The sequence below is a fragment of the Podarcis muralis genome, chromosome 3 (assembly GCF_964188315.1).
Source record: "Podarcis muralis chromosome 3, rPodMur119.hap1.1, whole genome shotgun sequence".
Taxonomy (NCBI): Eukaryota; Metazoa; Chordata; class Lepidosauria; order Squamata; family Lacertidae; genus Podarcis; species Podarcis muralis.
Window position 1 is genome coordinate 47,581,999 of NC_135657.1, and position 17,886 is coordinate 47,599,884.

At 40.9% G+C, this 17,886-nt stretch overlaps 1 protein-coding gene across 2 annotated transcripts; it reads left to right on the forward strand.

Moving 5' to 3' along the window:
- Window positions 1-628: 628 nt before the first annotated feature.
- On the forward strand, window positions 629-15,907 carry RAB4A (RAB4A, member RAS oncogene family). 2 transcript variants are annotated; one of them, XM_028724020.2, is made up of 8 exons: window positions 672-854; window positions 5,796-5,876; window positions 6,943-7,057; window positions 7,423-7,485; window positions 9,041-9,195; window positions 10,385-10,480; window positions 11,277-11,431; window positions 11,976-15,907. In XM_028724020.2, the coding sequence occupies exons 1-7, from the start codon at window positions 824-826 to the stop codon at window positions 11,390-11,392; spliced, it is 657 nt and encodes a 218-aa protein (XP_028579853.1). In that variant the 5' UTR covers window positions 672-823; the 3' UTR covers window positions 11,393-11,431; window positions 11,976-15,907. The 2 variants fall into 2 exon arrangements, with proteins under 2 accessions (XP_077781920.1, XP_028579853.1); XM_077925794.1 differs by lacking the exon at window positions 6,943-7,057 and having other exon boundaries at window positions 629-854.
- Window positions 15,908-17,886: the final 1,979 nt, after the last annotated feature.

Here is a 17,886-nt window from a genome sequence, read left to right on the forward strand (position 1 = left end):
CTCTTCTCATGAGGTGGCCAAAGTATTGGAGCCTCAACTTCATGATGCAATAATGTACTACAATAATGTAGATGCAATAATGTACTGCAATTTAAACAGAATTACAATACACCTCACCACAGTGGGGAAGACACCAGGTAACCTACAGTCTGTTGACCAGGTGCTCCTGTTGACTACAGAGCTCCTGCTCTCCCTGTGGTTCCTTATAAAACAGAGGGCACCTTATCAAACGGTCACCTGACAGCCCTTCAAAAATAAAGAGGCCTGTCCTCTACAAAGCAGACACATAGCTATATCCCAAACCTGGGGAGCCCTAAATCCCTTTCACTGTCTCTCGTTTCCAGCTACCAAGATGGAGCCAGAGGCTTCCACTCGAAAACCCAACGAAAAGCAGGCGCCCAGGCCCAACTGCGAGGCGCGAGGTCCGCCGAGACGTCGGCTTTCAAAGCCCGCCGCGCACGTGCGCTTTGTTTTGGTGAGGGAGCCGTTGGCGCGCCGGCGCGCCTGCGCACAGCTGCGGGCCGCTCCGCCGCCAAAGGGCCGGGCGAAGAAGGCGGAGCCGCCGCCTGCGCAGGCGCAGACCTCGTGAGACGCGCTCTCGAGCCGCTGGGTGGCTGGCTGAGGCGCTTTCCCCCTCCCTCTCCTAACCCCTCCCCTTTCCCCCCCGCCCGAGGGGAGGGGGAGCAGCGCCGCTGCCGCCGCCGGAGGTGTTTTGCGTTCTCAAGGCTGCGGCCTCCCTCAGGTGCCTCGAGGTCCTGCGTTGCCCCCGAGCGGCGACGGCAACGGCGGTGGCGGGCAGAGGGGCGGCCGCGTCGCTCGGAAAATGTCGCAGACAGCCATGTCGGAGACGTACGGTAGGGAGGGGCTGGGCTGGCGGGGCTGGGTGGGTGGTACTCGGGCTCTGAGGTGAAGCGGGGCTGCGGGCGGCGGCTGTGCCTGTAGAGATAGGGAAGGGAGGGGTTGTTTTCAGGGAGGTGGGCGCTCTCTTTCCGCACGCGGCGCCCGCGGGCCCGCTTCGGACCTGCGGCGTGATGCGGTGGAGACGGACATGGCACAAGCGCGCGCGGCGTTATTGCTTCTCTCGCCCCCCGTTTATGCAGAATTCATAGCATTTGTTGCCTGCCCTTCCCGTGGGGGCCCAGGGCGGGGAACGGCCGCGCAGCATTAAAAACCCGAGAAATCAATGCAAGGACAGAGCCAGTATTGCTTGTGGGTTACGCACACCTTGCACGGGGGAGGCCCTTGCAGATGTCTTCGCATTCGCCCCTTCCTCTTCCCTCCTTGCTTTCCCCTGTTTTCGGTACCCATGCGTAGACAAGGAGGAATGGAGAAACCAGGTAGTAGTGGTGTTGCACACAGGTCCTCGGCTTTTCGGCTGCATGGATCACTGGCTTTTTTCAAGAAAGGGCTGAACTACGTGTGCTTTTTAAACATATATCTTAACCTATGCAATTGTAATTGGCACATTAAAGCCCTTCGTATAGCTTTCTCTCTTCTTTATATAACACTCACAGCAGCCCTGTTCGGTAGGCTATCATTTTTATGTCTGTGCTATAGATCAGCAGTTTCTAACCATTTTCTAACCTGATACCCACATTAGGCCAAGCATGTATTTTGGAACTCATTTCTTAAATTTCTACCATACCTTTTTCAAGGGGTGCTGTCATGACTTGTATTAGGCCAGACTGTGAGGCAGTAGTGAGCCATGTATGGTGCTGTATGTAGGGCTGCTTCTGAGAGGTAATGGTTTTTGCTATGGGGAAAGTAACAGTGGGAGAATTTTCTTCTGTGTGGATAGCAACTGGAATAAATAGAAAAACTAGGAATTTCATGGGAAACATTAAGCAGTGTTGCTGAACTAATAACATCTGCTTGCACCCAGATTTTGAAAAGAGGAAGAAGGCCTATCCTATGTGACAAATCTAGATTAAATGCTCTAAAAGCAGTGTTTTTTACTTAGGGACAAAAGCTGGAGCCAAGGCTGCATATGCTCTCTATCTCAAGACTGCAGTCAGTGTACTCTGTTGGTAAATGATCACAGTTCTCAATCTTTGTCAGTGCTCAGCTTATGCTTCACTACATGCTTAAACATAGTGGAGCTCCATATTTGTTGTATGATGTATACCAGGCAAAGGCAAATCCAGCCCTCTAGATGTTTTGAGACTACAGTTCCCATTCATCCCTGACCACTGGTCCTGTTAGCTAGGGATCATGGGAGTTGTAGTCCCAAAACATCTGGAGGGCTGAGTTTGCCTATGCCTGATGCATAAAATTTCATTTACAAAGATGCTCAAGAGGTATTTTGGACTACAGCTCCCAACAACCTGAGCAGTGCTAGCTGGAGCTGGTGGGAATTTATGTGTAGAGCTCCAGATTGTAGAAGCTAGTGCATGCTATTCAGCCGGAAAAAAATGAAGAGAATTATACCAGGGCCAAGTGAATAATTGCTGCATGTTTATAAAGGAGCAAGTAATGTACATATTTCTACAAATCTGGAAAATGGGTTAAATAATGCAAAACTAGGAGAGTTAACAGCTGTAGTTTATGAGAAACTCTATGCTACAAGAATTCATACTACAGGTGTGTGATTAAGCCAGTGAGCAAGTGAAAAAACAAGGATAGGCAAAGTAATACCATTTACATCTATAAAGACACCAAGTTCAGGAAGCTCTCTTGAGTTAGCAACCACATACTGGTTGCATGCCCCTTACTGAACGCAAGCTGTAGTGTATGCTAGCAACATAGCAGCAGATGGACCTGGTCATGTTATCAAGAGCATGTATGGTTTTAGCTAGAATGCTTACTGTACTCTTCTGCTATACATCGTAGTTAAACTTCCTGATTAGCAGCACCTTTGTTTTAATTGAGGAACTTGTTTCTTTCCAGTAGCTGCTGGGACTCAGTTTGTTTGCACTTCTACAGTTGGTGCTTTTTTTCGCTTGAGTCAAACCCATTTTCTTAAAATAAAGTGAAAAATTCTGGTTGTTGTATACCAAACCATTATCTTTTGGCAGTATCCCATAAACATCATTATGTATTGAACGATGACTTGAAGAGCTTCTGGGAAGAAACTTAGGGCAGCATAAAAGAAGAGGCAGAGATGCAAGAAGAGTATACTCCATTTTGAGCCTCCATGATTTGGAATATCTCAGGCATAATATCTTGTTTTCTGGGCTTCACTATCCTGCAATTAAAAATATATTTTTACTTCCCCTTTCTTTGAGACTTTTTTTTGAGATCTTCCTGCCCTAATTTCCCTGATGAGATTACTAAATTGTTAGTTTCTTTCGTATTTTTTTCATGGTAATTGTCTTTGTTTTTCCTTTTAAAATATTCCAGGTAGAAAATATTTTTGTAGGTGCATAGGAATAAAAGCAGTAATGCATCTATGCCAAATAAAGAAAATCTGTGAAAGAATACTGCAGGAGATGAAGTACTGTACTGCATTCCTTTTTAGATGCCATTCTTGTTTGCTGATCCATAGTACATGCACAAAAGATAGATTTTTCAGTTTACATCTACCATCACATCTAGTCTAATTCTACCATTATTAGGGGAATTGTGATATTGCCCACAGAGTGGAATATTTTTGAGAATTACTAAATAGATAGACGCGGGTGGCGCTGTGGGTTAAACCACAGAGCCTAGGACTTGCCGATCAGAAGGTCGGCGGTTCGAATCCCCACAACGGGGTGAGCTCCTATTGCATGGTCCCTGCTCCTGCCAACCTAGCAGTTCTAAAGCACATCAAAGTGCAAGTAGATAAATAGGTACCGCTCTGGCGGGGAGGTAAACGGCGTTTCCGTGCACTGCTCTGGTTCGCCAGAAGCAGCTTAGTCATGCTGGCCACATGACCCAGAAGCTGTACGCCGGCTCCCTTGGCCAATAAAGTGAGATGAGCGCCGCAACCCCAGAGTCAGTCACGACTGGACCTAATGGTCAGGGGTCCCTTTACCTTTACAATATAATAGAGCCTTTGTACACTCCAAACACAACATGGAAAAGTAATGGTTGGATTTTTAATTTCTCAGAACAACTGAAGAATAAAAGCTACCCCGAATCAATAATTTTTAATGCTCATTTATTGCATCCTTAAAGCTTTGATAGTCATGGTTACCAGATATCCCTGTTTCCCGGGTACAGCCCCTGTCATAGCATTCACATTTGTGTTATGAGGTTCTTGCCTCTAGATAGCCCTTAATGTTTCAAAATTAGCTATGATGATAATAGTGACTGTGGGTCTCTTCTTGGCTGCATTTTTGTCTTCGGTCAATCCTAGTAACAACAGACTTCTCTAGGGTGAGAGGCCAGACAGCTCAACAAATCTTGGAGCTCAAAGCTTCTTTGTCAGTGAGGAAGAAAGAGAAAATCAGCCCTATAATGAAGTGCCTTTCATGGCTTTGTTTTTAGTTTTTTGTTTCATCTAGAAAAAAGAAGCTGCAAGTAAAGCTGAAGAAATAACTGGCATGTGAATTGCTTTCACTACACTGTGCCAGAAGTAAAACATGCAAACAATTTTCCCCACAGTTGTTTAGAATAACAATAGCTAACAGGTTAACATCCGATTCACATGAGCCTATGGTACTTTATAGCACTGTGCGCCCCCCCCCCCCCAGTTGTAAAAGGAATATATTATCTGCAGTGTGGGTTTGAGTATGTTGGGAAAGTTTAGAAATTGCTGCTTAGGCATTGCTGATAGTCTTTTCATATTTCCAAGAGAAACTTTACTTTGTATGTATAGAGTAAGCCAGTTTTGAATGTGACGTAATAGAGAAGTTTGGTGGTCAGATAGCTTCAGACTGTGAAACATCTGAAGATCCCATAGATCAGGGGTTGGGAACCTCAGGCTGCAGGCCCAAATGCAGCCCTCCAAACCTCTGTCCAGCCATCAAAATTCTCCCACGCTATGCTCCTCCTCAGGTCACATTCATTTTATTTACGGTACCTTGATAGAGAACCAAAAGGGGTGGGTGGGTGTGTGTGTGTAGAAACCTCTGGTTTTGGGGTACAGGAGCATTACCTACTATATAATAGTAAAAATTGCATCCCTTGTGCCTCCCAATTTTTCCTCTGGCCCCATCCACCACTGGCAGGTGGCCTCTGAATGACCTCATATGAGGGAATGCACTTCTCAGGCTGCAGAAAAGTTCCCTGCCACAGCTATAGGTGTTACTAAATGTTTGCTGTTTTAAAAGCATAAATCTCCCACTTAAAAGTGCTTCGCTTTGGCTAGTTTGTGTCCTTCCTCTCCCTGCCCTACTCTTTTTCATATTGTGCCTTGCAAAATTGAAAGGGATATTTTTTCTGCTGATTCATCCGAATTGGATTATAACTTCAGTTAGTTTTTTATCATGGCATTCAGAGATGCCAAACTTGGGTATGTATCTGAAAAATCCAGCTTGATATTATTTGTCCTTTGCTACTTATGCCTCACAGAGAACCTGTCCTGTTGTTTTTTTAATGTTTGATTCAACACTTTTAGAATCTAGATTGTTGGAATAAATCAGCTCTTGTTTTATTACCAAAATAGTACTACAAAGGCTGGGAGAAAAAATCAAATCTGAAATGCTAAATTTTGTCTTAGAGAGATTCATATGTCATGTGTAGAATACAAATAGCCATACTTATTCCTTTGTTCTGTTGCAATATCTTGCTAAGCCAGGCACTGAATAGCAAGCAGACAGTTTATCTGTTCTGTGTCCTTGTGATTTCTTTTTATGACAAAGGGAAAAAGCAGTAATAGCATGTTTCTTTTGCATTTGAAGATGCTCATTTGGTTGTGTTATCATTTTCAGATTTCCTGTTTAAGTTTTTGGTAATTGGAAATGCAGGCACTGGCAAATCCTGTTTGCTTCATCAATTTATTGAGAAGAAATGTAAGTATAATGCAGATGTTGTGGGGTTCTTAGAGTTGGAGTTTTTGTGGGGGTTGCTCAACAGAACTCTGGTCCACATTGGTCCTGGCTAACAGTATTTTTTGGACAGAAGTGATCTGGCATTTCTTAGACAGTAGTATGAATAAGTAGGGACACGTGCAATGCAATCCATGTATTTCCTTGGACGTAAATCCCATTGTACTCAGTGTAGCTTACTCCTGGGTATGTATTATCTACCCCAAATCACTTTCTATGTAGGCTTGAGAGAACATGCTATCAATATCTTCCTTAATACCATGGCTACCATGTTTTCATTGTGTGTAGGATCGAAATTTGCTATCACAGTGATACATAAATGGGGTGTGTGAACTGCCCAGGATAGCCCTAAGAGCTGACTTGATAGATTACCATTCTACATAATACCCCTTGCCAGTACAATGTCACTCCATCAAGGCAGATTCCAGGCTCTTCTGGTCAGTTCACACATTCCATTTATGTGTCACTGTGATAACAAATTTTGATCCTACACAAAATGAAAACATGGTAGTCACAACTTCAAGCATGGGTATTGATAGCATGTTCTCATAAATCTTAGTTAACAAAACTTAGGGGTGGGTGAGAAGGAGGCATTTTTTTGTCACAAAGCAACCTTTGAATAAGGAAATTTCCTTGACTGGTGCCACTAGTAAATTTTGGGAATTGTCACATTTGTGCATGCATATATGTGTATATATATATGTATATGCACATAGCCCACCATCCAATGTTGGATGAATTCACACAACTATATAATGCATTTCATTTTGACATAACTTGTCTAGCATATTCACAAAGTGTTCACAGAAGCATATTCTAATACCCCTGAATATGTGTTGAAAAGTACTGTGTGTGTGTGTGTGTGTGTGTGTGAATTTACCATAAAAATTCCCCTTGGTTAAGTTGTCAAATACACTGCTGCCTGTACAGAACAAATTATGGATAAATAATAAAAATGTCACGGTTAATATAATATCCTTGTGTACTTTAAATTGTACTTGAATACTAATAGACACCTTTTCTATTCTAGTCAAAGATGACTCAAATCATACTATAGGAGTAGAGTTTGGTTCAAAGATAATAAATGTTGGAGGCAAATATGTAAAACTACAAATATGGGATACAGCTGGACAAGAGCGATTCAGGTATATTTTCATAGCACAGAAATTTGTTGGCATGTTAGTTGAAGAAAGTGGCATGCGACTTTTTTGTTAGCAAGTTTGTTGGATACTGGCTACTGTTTCACTAGTTCTGTGACATCCAGTTGCATTGTGACTATAGGAGAACTTGTAGGCAAAAGTAAGTATTGTTAAATCATTGATTTCTTCTGGAGAGTTTTAATATATGCCCCCTCAAAGCTGATGAGGCTTAAAGCTGCTCAACTTTGGCTCAGTCATGACTGTACTGCCTTGTTAAGCGGACACAGTAGCTTTTGTGTTGTTCGTAATTGTAGCACTGTGTAGAGCATAGCTTATTGTCATCTTATAGTGGTATATGTTTTCCTTCATAGGTCTGTAACCCGAAGCTACTACAGAGGTGCAGCGGGTGCCTTACTTGTTTATGACATCACCAGGTAAAAGGAAAAACTGCTATAAATATAAGTACAGATAAACTATTCTGCTCTTCCTGTGGTTATCCTTAGGTAGACATGTAATCCTTTACAGCCAAGATAAATTAATCACATAAGAGCAATTATCATGGGACAAGTTCAGCTTTCATAGCTTCTTGAGGTTACGCACACAAAATTCACACAAGTGTGCTCCCCGCCCTATTTCATTTGAGCTGCTGTATCTTAAACAGGGGTCTAATTTTACAGTAAAGAACCCCTTTCAAACCATTCTACATATAAAAATATTATAAGTTCAATCTAGTACAAAATCTGACTTCAGTGGCTTAGGAGCCCGACTAGCCTCTTTCCTAGTTCATCTCTCTCCTCTCCATCCCCAACATGCACAAGCCATGTTTCCCTAAAATTTATTTATGCCCAAGCTTTCATATCTGGTACTAGCAGCTGATTGCAGTATATACATACAGTAGGCCATGATGCCAAACTTGGACTCTTCTGAGTCCTGTGCGGAGTCTTGCACATCAAGGACTTCTGGAGATTGTGAGAGACCATCACCATTAGCCATCTTGGGAATCAATTTTTTTCCGGATGAAGAAACACTGGGGACCATGCTTCGTTTACTCCTGAGAGAGTTTTCTGTCACCTTTCTTGGATACCAATGACTCCTTCATAGAAATGGCCCCATTACTTTCAGTTGTCTTAGAGTGCTTACCTCAGAAACAGAGTGGTGTTCCTTTAACTCAAAACTGATTTTCTTGGAGACTTAAATACACACACTGCAAAAAAAGTAAGTCTGTTGTAATGTTCCGGTCAGCTTTGGAACAACTGTATAAGGGGCAAGTTTCACTGGTTACACTTGCCCTTTCTTTCAGTGTCCACAGTGCACTGGCACAGGTCCAAATGTAGGACTAACACTGCATGCTCTGTGGACTAACGCTGCCTGCTCTGCACTCTACCACCTGTCAGGACAGCAGGTGCTCCGTATCCATTATTGCTGGGCAATAACTTCTCTGTAGTATTTTGCAATGGACAAAAGAAAGTACAGCAATGTTTTTTTGTTGATCTTCTATCAAAGTGAAAATGAACTATTGTTCTGTAAATTGTCTAGTTAGCTAGGATAATTAAAACATAGTTTTAAGGGGGAAGTATAATTATTAACGGGGACGCGGGTGGCGCTGTGGGTTAAAGCCTCAGCACCTAGGACTTGCCGATCGAAAGGTCGGTGGTTCGAATCCCCGCGGCGGGGTGCGCTCCTGTCGCTTGGTCCCAGCGCCTGCCAACCTAGCAGTTCGAAAGCACCCTCGGGTGCAAGTAGATAAATAGGGACCGCTTACTAGCGGGAAGGTAAACGGCGTTTCCGTGTGTGGTTCTGGCTCGCCAGATGCAGCTTGTCACGCTGGCCACGTGACCCGGAAGTGTCTGCGGACAGCGCTGGCTCCCAGCCTATAGAGTGAGATGAGCGCACAACCCTAGAGTCTGTCAAGACTGGCCCGTATGGGCAGGGGTACCTTTACCTTTTTATAATTATTAACATCTAATAATTTGTTCTTTTGTGATGCAGTCGAGAAACCTACAATGCGCTTACTAACTGGCTAACAGATGCGAGGATGCTAGCAAGTCAGAATATTGTTATAATACTGTGTGGGAACAAAAAGGATCTTGATGGAGATCGGGAAGTCACTTTCTTGGAAGCATCCAGGTTTGCTCAAGAAAATGGTAAGTATTTTTCATGACCTATCTGAGTTTGGTGATAGTCTGTATCAGCCTTCCCCATCCTGGTGCCCTCTAGATATTTTGGACCACAACTCCCCATCATTTGGAATTATGACCTCCCCACCCAGGTATTGGAAGCTACTAGTATGGAGGGTAAAGTCAAGTCAGAGGGAGGTCAGTGCTTCTGTCATTCTGAGTGGGTGAACATTTTTGCCCCATTCTGCAACCCCCTCAGTCTCCAAAAATGGGACGAAGAAGTTGGAAGACAACTCTTTATGAAACATCCCCCAATTTTGGTGTGGTTGCAATTGGGTAATATGTCCATTGGGCATATACCAATTATCTGAGAACTTCGCACACCTCTTTGTTGGTGTCTTGAAACCAGTTTATGACTGCATTGTTTTAGAATTGTTCAGTGCTTTGGGTATTCTTCTGGTTGAAGTTATTCTGCTACATCTTATCTGTTTACTGTTGCTTAATTTAGACTGCAATCCTATATCTAGGAGTAAGCACCATTCAACTTAACAGCACTTCCTTCTGGGCAGATACAACTAGGAATGCATTGCATATTTTTGTTTGATATAGATAATATTTTGTTTAATTGTTTTTTATCGTGGTTTGTTGTTAGCTGAAAAGTCACTCCTGTGGTTTGGGAACCCTTCTCTTGCTTGGAATAGATGCTTAGGGGAGGAGTGCAGTAGGGGACAGGTGGCAAAAACAGGGTAGAATGTGGTTATTAGCTTCAGAAGTGGAACAGGTGCTTTTTGATCATTCTTTGGACCAGCTTTCCCTGACTGTTCTTTGGGGTAGCCTTCCTCAACCCAGTGCCCTACATATATTTTGGGCTATAGCACCCTTCAGCCTTAGCCAGTAGAGCCAGTGGTTGGGAATGATGGGAGTTGTGTTCTGCTGAAACATCTGGAGGGCAGCTAATCAGGGAAGACTGAATCAGGATATCGCTTCAAACTTATTGATTGATTGATTGATTGATCGATTGATCGAGCCTATGCCCTTTTAAAATGTGTTGGCGGGGTTATTATTGGGTTGTTTTTATTTTGATTCTGTATTTTGTGGTTTTATATTCTTATTTTATCCTGTGAACCACCCTGAGACTTGTGGGTATAGGGCGGTACATAATTTCAATAAATAATAATAATGATTGCAAATATTTTTTTGTTCATATTTGTTTCAGAACTTATGTTCTTGGAAACAAGTGCATTGACAGGGGAGAATGTTGAAGAGGCCTTTGTACAGTGTGCCAGAAAAATACTTAATAAAATTGAGTCAGGTAATCACAGTTCATGTTTGTGATCTCAAAATATTTTCAGCTCTATAGTATTAGACACTTTAGAGTATGTGAAATGCTGACATGTGATAAACTGCGCTCCAACTAGATGTGCTCTTCTATTGTCATAAAGTGTCACCTAATTCTCACCTGCGTCTTAACTTGTCAAATACCTTAATGCAAGTACAAATGATCCTGAAGAACACAATCCAAATGAGGTGTAACTGGTTTTCATTCAACACCCCACTAGCACCCTTTTAACAGCAGGGGTAGACCCGTTGAAATTGATGGGCTTGAGTATATCATTGGATAATCACCCAATGGTAGGGGATGCTGTCAAAGCATTTTTTTACAGGTTGCTGTAAAAATGTAACATCTTTCTAAATATGTGATTGTTGAAAGAGATGTCTGACATTTAGATTATTAATAATATTGTAACTCTGAACTGCCTTCTTGTGTGTGAAGCCTCTCAGCCTCTGACATCTAGCTTCCAATCTGCTGTACATCTTCCAACTAGTAGGAAGGGGAGGACACAGCAGCTTGTATAATGGATAGGACCATTAAAAGTTTGCTTAACAATACTTAAAAACAGGCACCCCTCTGTAAAAGAAAAAAAGTACAAATTATATTTGTACACACATGTGTTTGTGTGTAAAGCACTCTCAACTTCTCATGACTACTGTTAGTGTTACATTCAGCAAAAGTTTAATTTTAACATTACATGTTCGTGAAGAGAACAGCCTTGAATTTAAATGTAATTACAACGTCTGTAAGAACAAATTGTGTTTTGTTTTATCAGGTGAACTGGATCCGGAAAGGATGGGCTCAGGTATTCAGTATGGAGATGCTGCCCTGAGACAGCTGAGATCTCCACGAAGAGCACAAGCTCAAAGTGTTCAAGAATGTGGCTGTTAGGAACAGACAACTGAAACATTCATTTGAGCAAGGAAAGAGGTAAGTGTTAGCAGTTGGAGATCAGCATCTTCGTTTAGACATTGATTATTAAGGGAGGGAAAATCCATACATCAGCTCCACAGGTGGGGTGGTTTTCCTCAAATTTTCTGTGTGTGTGTTTGTTGGTTCGTTTTACTGTCAGGATTTATGTTTTTGATATCCACCTTGTAAAAACAATGTAAATCTGTAACAGCATAACTGTAACCATGATTCCTACTCAGAAGTCAGTCCTGTTGCAAGTAACAATTTGCACTGAAATGAAAATTCAAATCTATCAAACCTCTTAATTTGAGAAACATTGTTTTATTTCATTTATTGCCCTCCTTTCCTGAAGAACATTTCCTTAGTGCATAACAAAAACCCACTAAGGTGGAGAATCTGTGTATGTTGTATGACCTTGTGAATGACTGCTTAATTGTGTGTCTGTCTCAAAAAACAAAATAGATTAATTCTGTGGTTTCACACTAAATTGCATGGAGTTTGTTCCTAAAGTGTGCATAGGATGCCTACATTGTTTAACATGAAATGCTGCTTATTTTTTCAGCTGTCCTTGAAAATGACGATTAATGAAACAACTGCCATGGCTTCAAGACTGCAGTTTTAGAACTGCTTTTTATTCAGTAAAGCATACCACATCTGGTATTTTTTAAAAGTACTATGAAATGGCTTCCAGAAGTGTGCACTTGGCACAGCAAGATTGCAAAAAATAAAATTTGGTAATTCAGTGGACAAGAGTAAAATATCAGTATGTAAAAAAAATTCTGTTACATATTTTTTCTCATTTCTTCCAGTTTATGACATTGCTGTATCCTGTGTATATAAAATGTGGTCATTAAATTTCCAAAGCATGATATACTGACATATTGTTGCACTAACATTTGTTTGTTTTATAAATAAGAACTGAAATGTAACTGGTAGGCTTTATCATGTTTGGTGGTTTGTTTTTATTTTGTTTTTTTGTACAATAGCTTTTATTTATGATTTGATATTGAAAGCTACTGGCATTGATTGTCAGTGTTTTATTTGCCACATTCTACAAGGTATATGATTTATTTTTTTGAAAAACAGGCCATAAGTTTACTAATATGTTGTGGGTTTTTTACTGAAGCATAACTGAACTGTTTCCTGACAATTCTTAAATGTATTTCAATCACTTTGACAACTGTAGGCTATACTTGTGATCTTAAGAGCTTACTGCTGTCTGATCTTGCCTTGGGAAATCCTTGTTTTCTACATCTGAAATTGTAACTGAAATTTTATGTTTTGGGGAAAAGATAATGCCTACTTGTTTTGCCATTCTAGAACAGTGTTTGAAGTTGTGAATCATCGTTATCTGACTTCTTTTTTAAAAAATTAAAGTAATTTCTATACCTAAGACTCTGTTCAGGTTATCCTCCTTAAAAAGAAGCAATTTGTTATGAAAAGTAGCATATGTTGTATAGACTGCTTCAAAATCTGTAATAATGCATTGCAGTCAGCTTCTTTTACTCTGTAATTTAGAAACAATACAGTAAATGGCAGCAACTAGTCAAAGGTAAACACTGCCCTCTGCCTTCATGGTATCTAACTGAGAGTTCTATAGAGACACTTGGAAATATGAAACCTTGACTTTGCCTAAGAGAGACAGGTGTGCGTATGTAAAAGCAAAATGAATTGGCCTCTTAAATGTTCTTGACACCTAAAAACTCCAGAACATGAACATTTATGACTGTTGATACACAGATAATTCTGAAATATGGAAACATTGAAGCTGTATATGGGAGGTGTAAATATAGCTATTTGAGCTAGATTGTGTTCGTTTTAACTAAGGATGTACATTGCTTAAAACTTTTTGGTTGGTCATATCTGAGGATGTTACACAGTGAGGGCAAACATTGACATTATTGTCAAATAAGTATTTGATTGAGCCTAAGTTGGCAAGACACATGAGCAGTCTCTTTCTTGAATGTTTATTTACTCAAAATGCAGGCAGCAGGAGAGACTGAATTTGATTGGAGCTGTGAGACATTTTTCTGATAAAAATCACTGCTTCCAGCTCCTCCTGTCTCAGCTAGTTTCACATCCTTGAGTAGAAACTATACAGAGCAACTAGGATCTACAAGACATGGTTTAAGCACCCATTCTAGAACATAGCTGCTCTGATGTTTTTATGCTGCTTTTCTCTCATAAATTGCATTTAAGGCAATTTAATAAGTGGTCTAGAACAACTCGAAAAAACAATTGCAATAAATACAAAATGGCAAATAAAAGTAACAAAGCTTCATTACAATGCAGGTAAAATAGTTAAAATAATGTAAATAAGACTTTAGCAGTCCTGTGCCAAGCCAAAGCTCATCACATTGAATGACAAAAACTGAACAGGTCAGCAAAGTAAACTGAATGCCATAAGCCTAGATAAACAGGTGTGGCAGGGGTGCCTAGAGCAGGGCCCATGACTACCACTCTTAACTGATGGGCAAGTTCATCCAGGAACTGGCGGTCCTCCAGCTCTGCAGGCCTCTTGCTGCATTTCAGTAAATAAATAATGGTTGGGAGACAGCTCGTGCATTTTAATCCAAGATGAAAAACACATTTTAATGTTGGCATTTGAGTACATTTTTCATCCTCCCCTCCCCTCTCTCCCCCACCATTCAGGGAAAGTAAAATGACACAGATTGCAAGCACGTTACTCATACAAAATGGACACTGTAATCCTTTGAGGTAAATGAGAACCTTTAACTTGAAGGGGTTGATTCATCAAAAAGTTAATTCCCCAAAATAAAGTAGACTGATGTAAACAAAATAACATGCTTCCATGCATTGTACTGGAAAAAAGTCAATTTGAAGTCTAGGTAAACATCCACTCAAAGTAAAGAAAGTGATTAGCATGCAGTATCTATTAACGTATTTGGTTCACAGCATGGGTATATGAGGTGCACTGCATGGATGTCTTATAATGGTTCAGAAGTACTTTCAAAGAATATTATTTGGTGTGTTTTTATTGTGTACTTTTTTCTACTGTTACATATATTAATGTCAACAATTCCAAAGAAGTTTAGTCAGTAAGTCCTAAAGTCCAACTTTTAACTTGTTCCTAGTCTTCTACATAATACTTGAAGCTCCCCTTTCTCCTCCCTCCCACCCCCTACCCAGTAACTACTGTACTGCTGCCCTCTCTCAAACTGGAGGGAATAGCAGAAAAAAGGAGGTGCCATGCTACTATTAATTGTGAACCGATTAATGATGTAGTGAAAACTCAGGTATTTACTCCATAGGTTTTTGTACATCTTCCTGTTGCATTTAGTTCTTTCCCACAATCCCTTTTCATCTTCCACACATCTTTCATTTACATGGATCGCCCTGAGCCAACCTGGTGCCTGACTGACGTTTTGGACTAGGCCTTCCATCAGCCTCAACCAGCGGGACTTGTAGTCCAAAATATGTGGAAGGTGCCAGGTTAGCGTAGACTGATGTAAATGGTTGGTAGTTAGTACTACAGCACAAAAACCGGTCTCTCCCTATCGCTAGCCTCCTTTATAGTTGGTTGGGGAACTCAAGGCCTTGTGCCTTACTGTTTGTGTTTAGGTGTTTTGGGTTGTGTATGTTCTGAGGGAGTTCTGTTTCCTCTACTTCCCTCCAGTGATCTGTTTTTTTGTTTTGTTTTTAACATCAATGCAAATGCAGGCACGATAAACTCTCTGTCTTGCTGTTTGTTTCCAGATTGAGCTAATAAATGTCAGTTCACAAACTTGCTTATCTTTGGTAAAGGGAAAGACAATTGGAACTTAAAATTTCTATGGGGCTAAAATTACCTTAGGCAGAACTGTGCTGCGGCTTCAGTTCTAAACTAATATTTGTATGCTCCTTTCCAAATTTTGTGTCTGCAAATTAGCATGAATAAGTTTTTGTTTCTGCAGAAAATTTCATGAGAGTTCATACCTCCTGTGCCCACAGATTGCCCCCAACACTTCTTCCTGGTTGTTTCCCAAAACTGGGTTTATTTAAATATTAGAGCTAGGCTTTGCAAGGAGGAAAGTTGGTTCAGGAAATGATTAGACACCCAGGTCATTGATTGTTGTCTACAAAGGCTTGCCTTCACTATATTACTGTTTCTAAGAGATACATGGAGTTTGGAACCCTGTGTTTCCCTTGCAGTGTGTAGTGTCACACTTCAAGACTCTGAAAATTGTAGCTGTACTCTTGTACACCCTTGTTAACATGAGTTGGAGGAACTGTAGTTGAAATGTGCTAGATTGCTACCTGTATTGGCTTGGTTCCACAAGTTGGAACTGCAGGAGCTTAAGGAGTATTATTACAGTTGAGCCTCAAGACAAATGCTCTTGGCATTTAATTGCTTCTAAAAATAAAAGTGCTTTTACACAGTGTTAGTATACATTAAACTTTAAATGCATGACTTCTATACTGTATAAAGAATTTACTATGCTGCTTAATGTCACCAGAGAAATGTTACTAAATAAAAGGTTTTATTTAAATGTATTTACTGTAGGTTTCTTTTCAATCATGGCAGGCTTGGGGAGGGTGTGGGTGGAAGGGGTGGAAAGCTGTGCTCCGTGGCTGATGAGCCTTTTCATGCATCCACCATTTCCTGCATTGTTAACATCTCCAATGTGCACTGTTGCATCTCTATGAAATCTCAGTCCTGCCAAGGGTAGATGTTCAGAATTTTAACAGTATCAATAATCTTATTTATCTACATGCATTCGACACCCCCATACATTAAATGCTCAGAATCTTAATCATGACTTGATAAAACAAAGTGGCATGATTGCCGTGGAAACAAGCACACAATTTTTAATGGATGGATAGATGTATGCTAGGTAGCTTATGTGATTTTAAATGGTTTCATGTGCAGTGCCTGATTTTAAGCTTTGGTCTTACTTAGGTTATTTCTGGACAGTAATAATTGGATTTTCTATGTTTCTTACTGAATAATCCAGCAACCAACTGTCCAGTGCATGTTTCCTGTTAATATTACAAAGCTGAACCAGATATATTCTATGGAGAACTGAAAAAATATCACCAGTTTCCCAAATTTTAATGTGCTCTTACCCTGCTTTTAGGTAATGAATACATTATGAGACACCCGTTTATCATCTTGGGGAGAGAAGTAACATTAAAAATAAAATATTTATCTATTTTTTAGGAAACATGAGTAGTTAAGGTGGGGAGGAAATTGTAACACTTATGTACTGTAACCCAGGTCTTTTTATTTTTTCAAAGAACTGTTGCCTCCCTCATAAAGTGCAGACCAAAAATCCGTACCATCTCAAGTTTAGGACTCAGCCACACACTTCCCTTTGACTTGTGATTTCTTCTGTTTAGCCCATGACATCCAGGCATGGATCAGAGAGGTTTTCCTTTTGTCCTGCCACTTTCCCAGGAAAAACCTGCTGTTTACTTCTCAATCGGAACAAATGCCAAGCTGCAGAAAACCCAAATGACGTTTGCTCTGATTCAGCACTAAACATCAGGTTTTGCCTGGGAAAGCAGTGGGAGAAAAGAAAAATCTCTTGGCCTAGAAGTCACGGACCAAACAGAAGGGTGAATAAGCCCTTAGTGTAAATGGTGTTCAAAGCTACTGTATCGACTTAGTAAGTTAGGATGCTAGACTTGGTGATTAATATATGGTCAGATCTTTCCACAGTATTACATCAAGATTCTCTGCTCACTTAGGGGACAAAGCCTTGGCAACCACAAGGTGGGGGGCTTAACAGCCCCTATTGGGCATGTTTATTCAGACAGCTGGTATTCTATGCCAAAATAGAAAGTAAGAGTCTACTAACTTGATCACTTGTTTGAAGCAGTACTTGGATCATTCCCCTTAGTCCAATTTATCCCTAAGATTTTCAAAACCCATAGACACGCTAAAAGCTTCTTATTTACATGTAGTAATCATTTAAGCATTTCTCAGTATGTTTGGAGTTTCTTAGCCCATCCAATCTTTTACTGTTTTGCTGACTGGAAAGGGGCCTACCACTAAAGATGAAGTGTATGAGGGAGGTGTCTAGATTTCTCGTGTCGCTCAGTTGTGCCTGAAAGCAGCTTAAAATTAGTGTCCACAGTGGGGAATATTTTTCAACCCAATGGCCACATTCCAGTTTGCGCAACCTTTAGGGCCCATGCTGCAGTGGTAGATGGAGCCAGAGGCAAAAGTGGCCAGAGTCATTGTAACCTTTGCCTTTGTACAGCAGGCTAGTTTCAACACACAAAAAACCCGTATCATCCATCCAGACAAAACAAGAGAAATTAGTGGAATTTAAGAACACATTTCAGCCACACAAAATGACTTGTGGTTCCAGTGAGGGGTCTGGCCTGAGAGGAATTCTGAATGCCAGAGGGAGAGAGGCCTGGAGGGCCACATTCAACCCACAGGCCTGAGGTAAAGCAGCCTTATTCACCACAAATTTGACTAATCTTTTAAAGCCATCCAAGGTGGTGCATTTTGTGGGAATAAA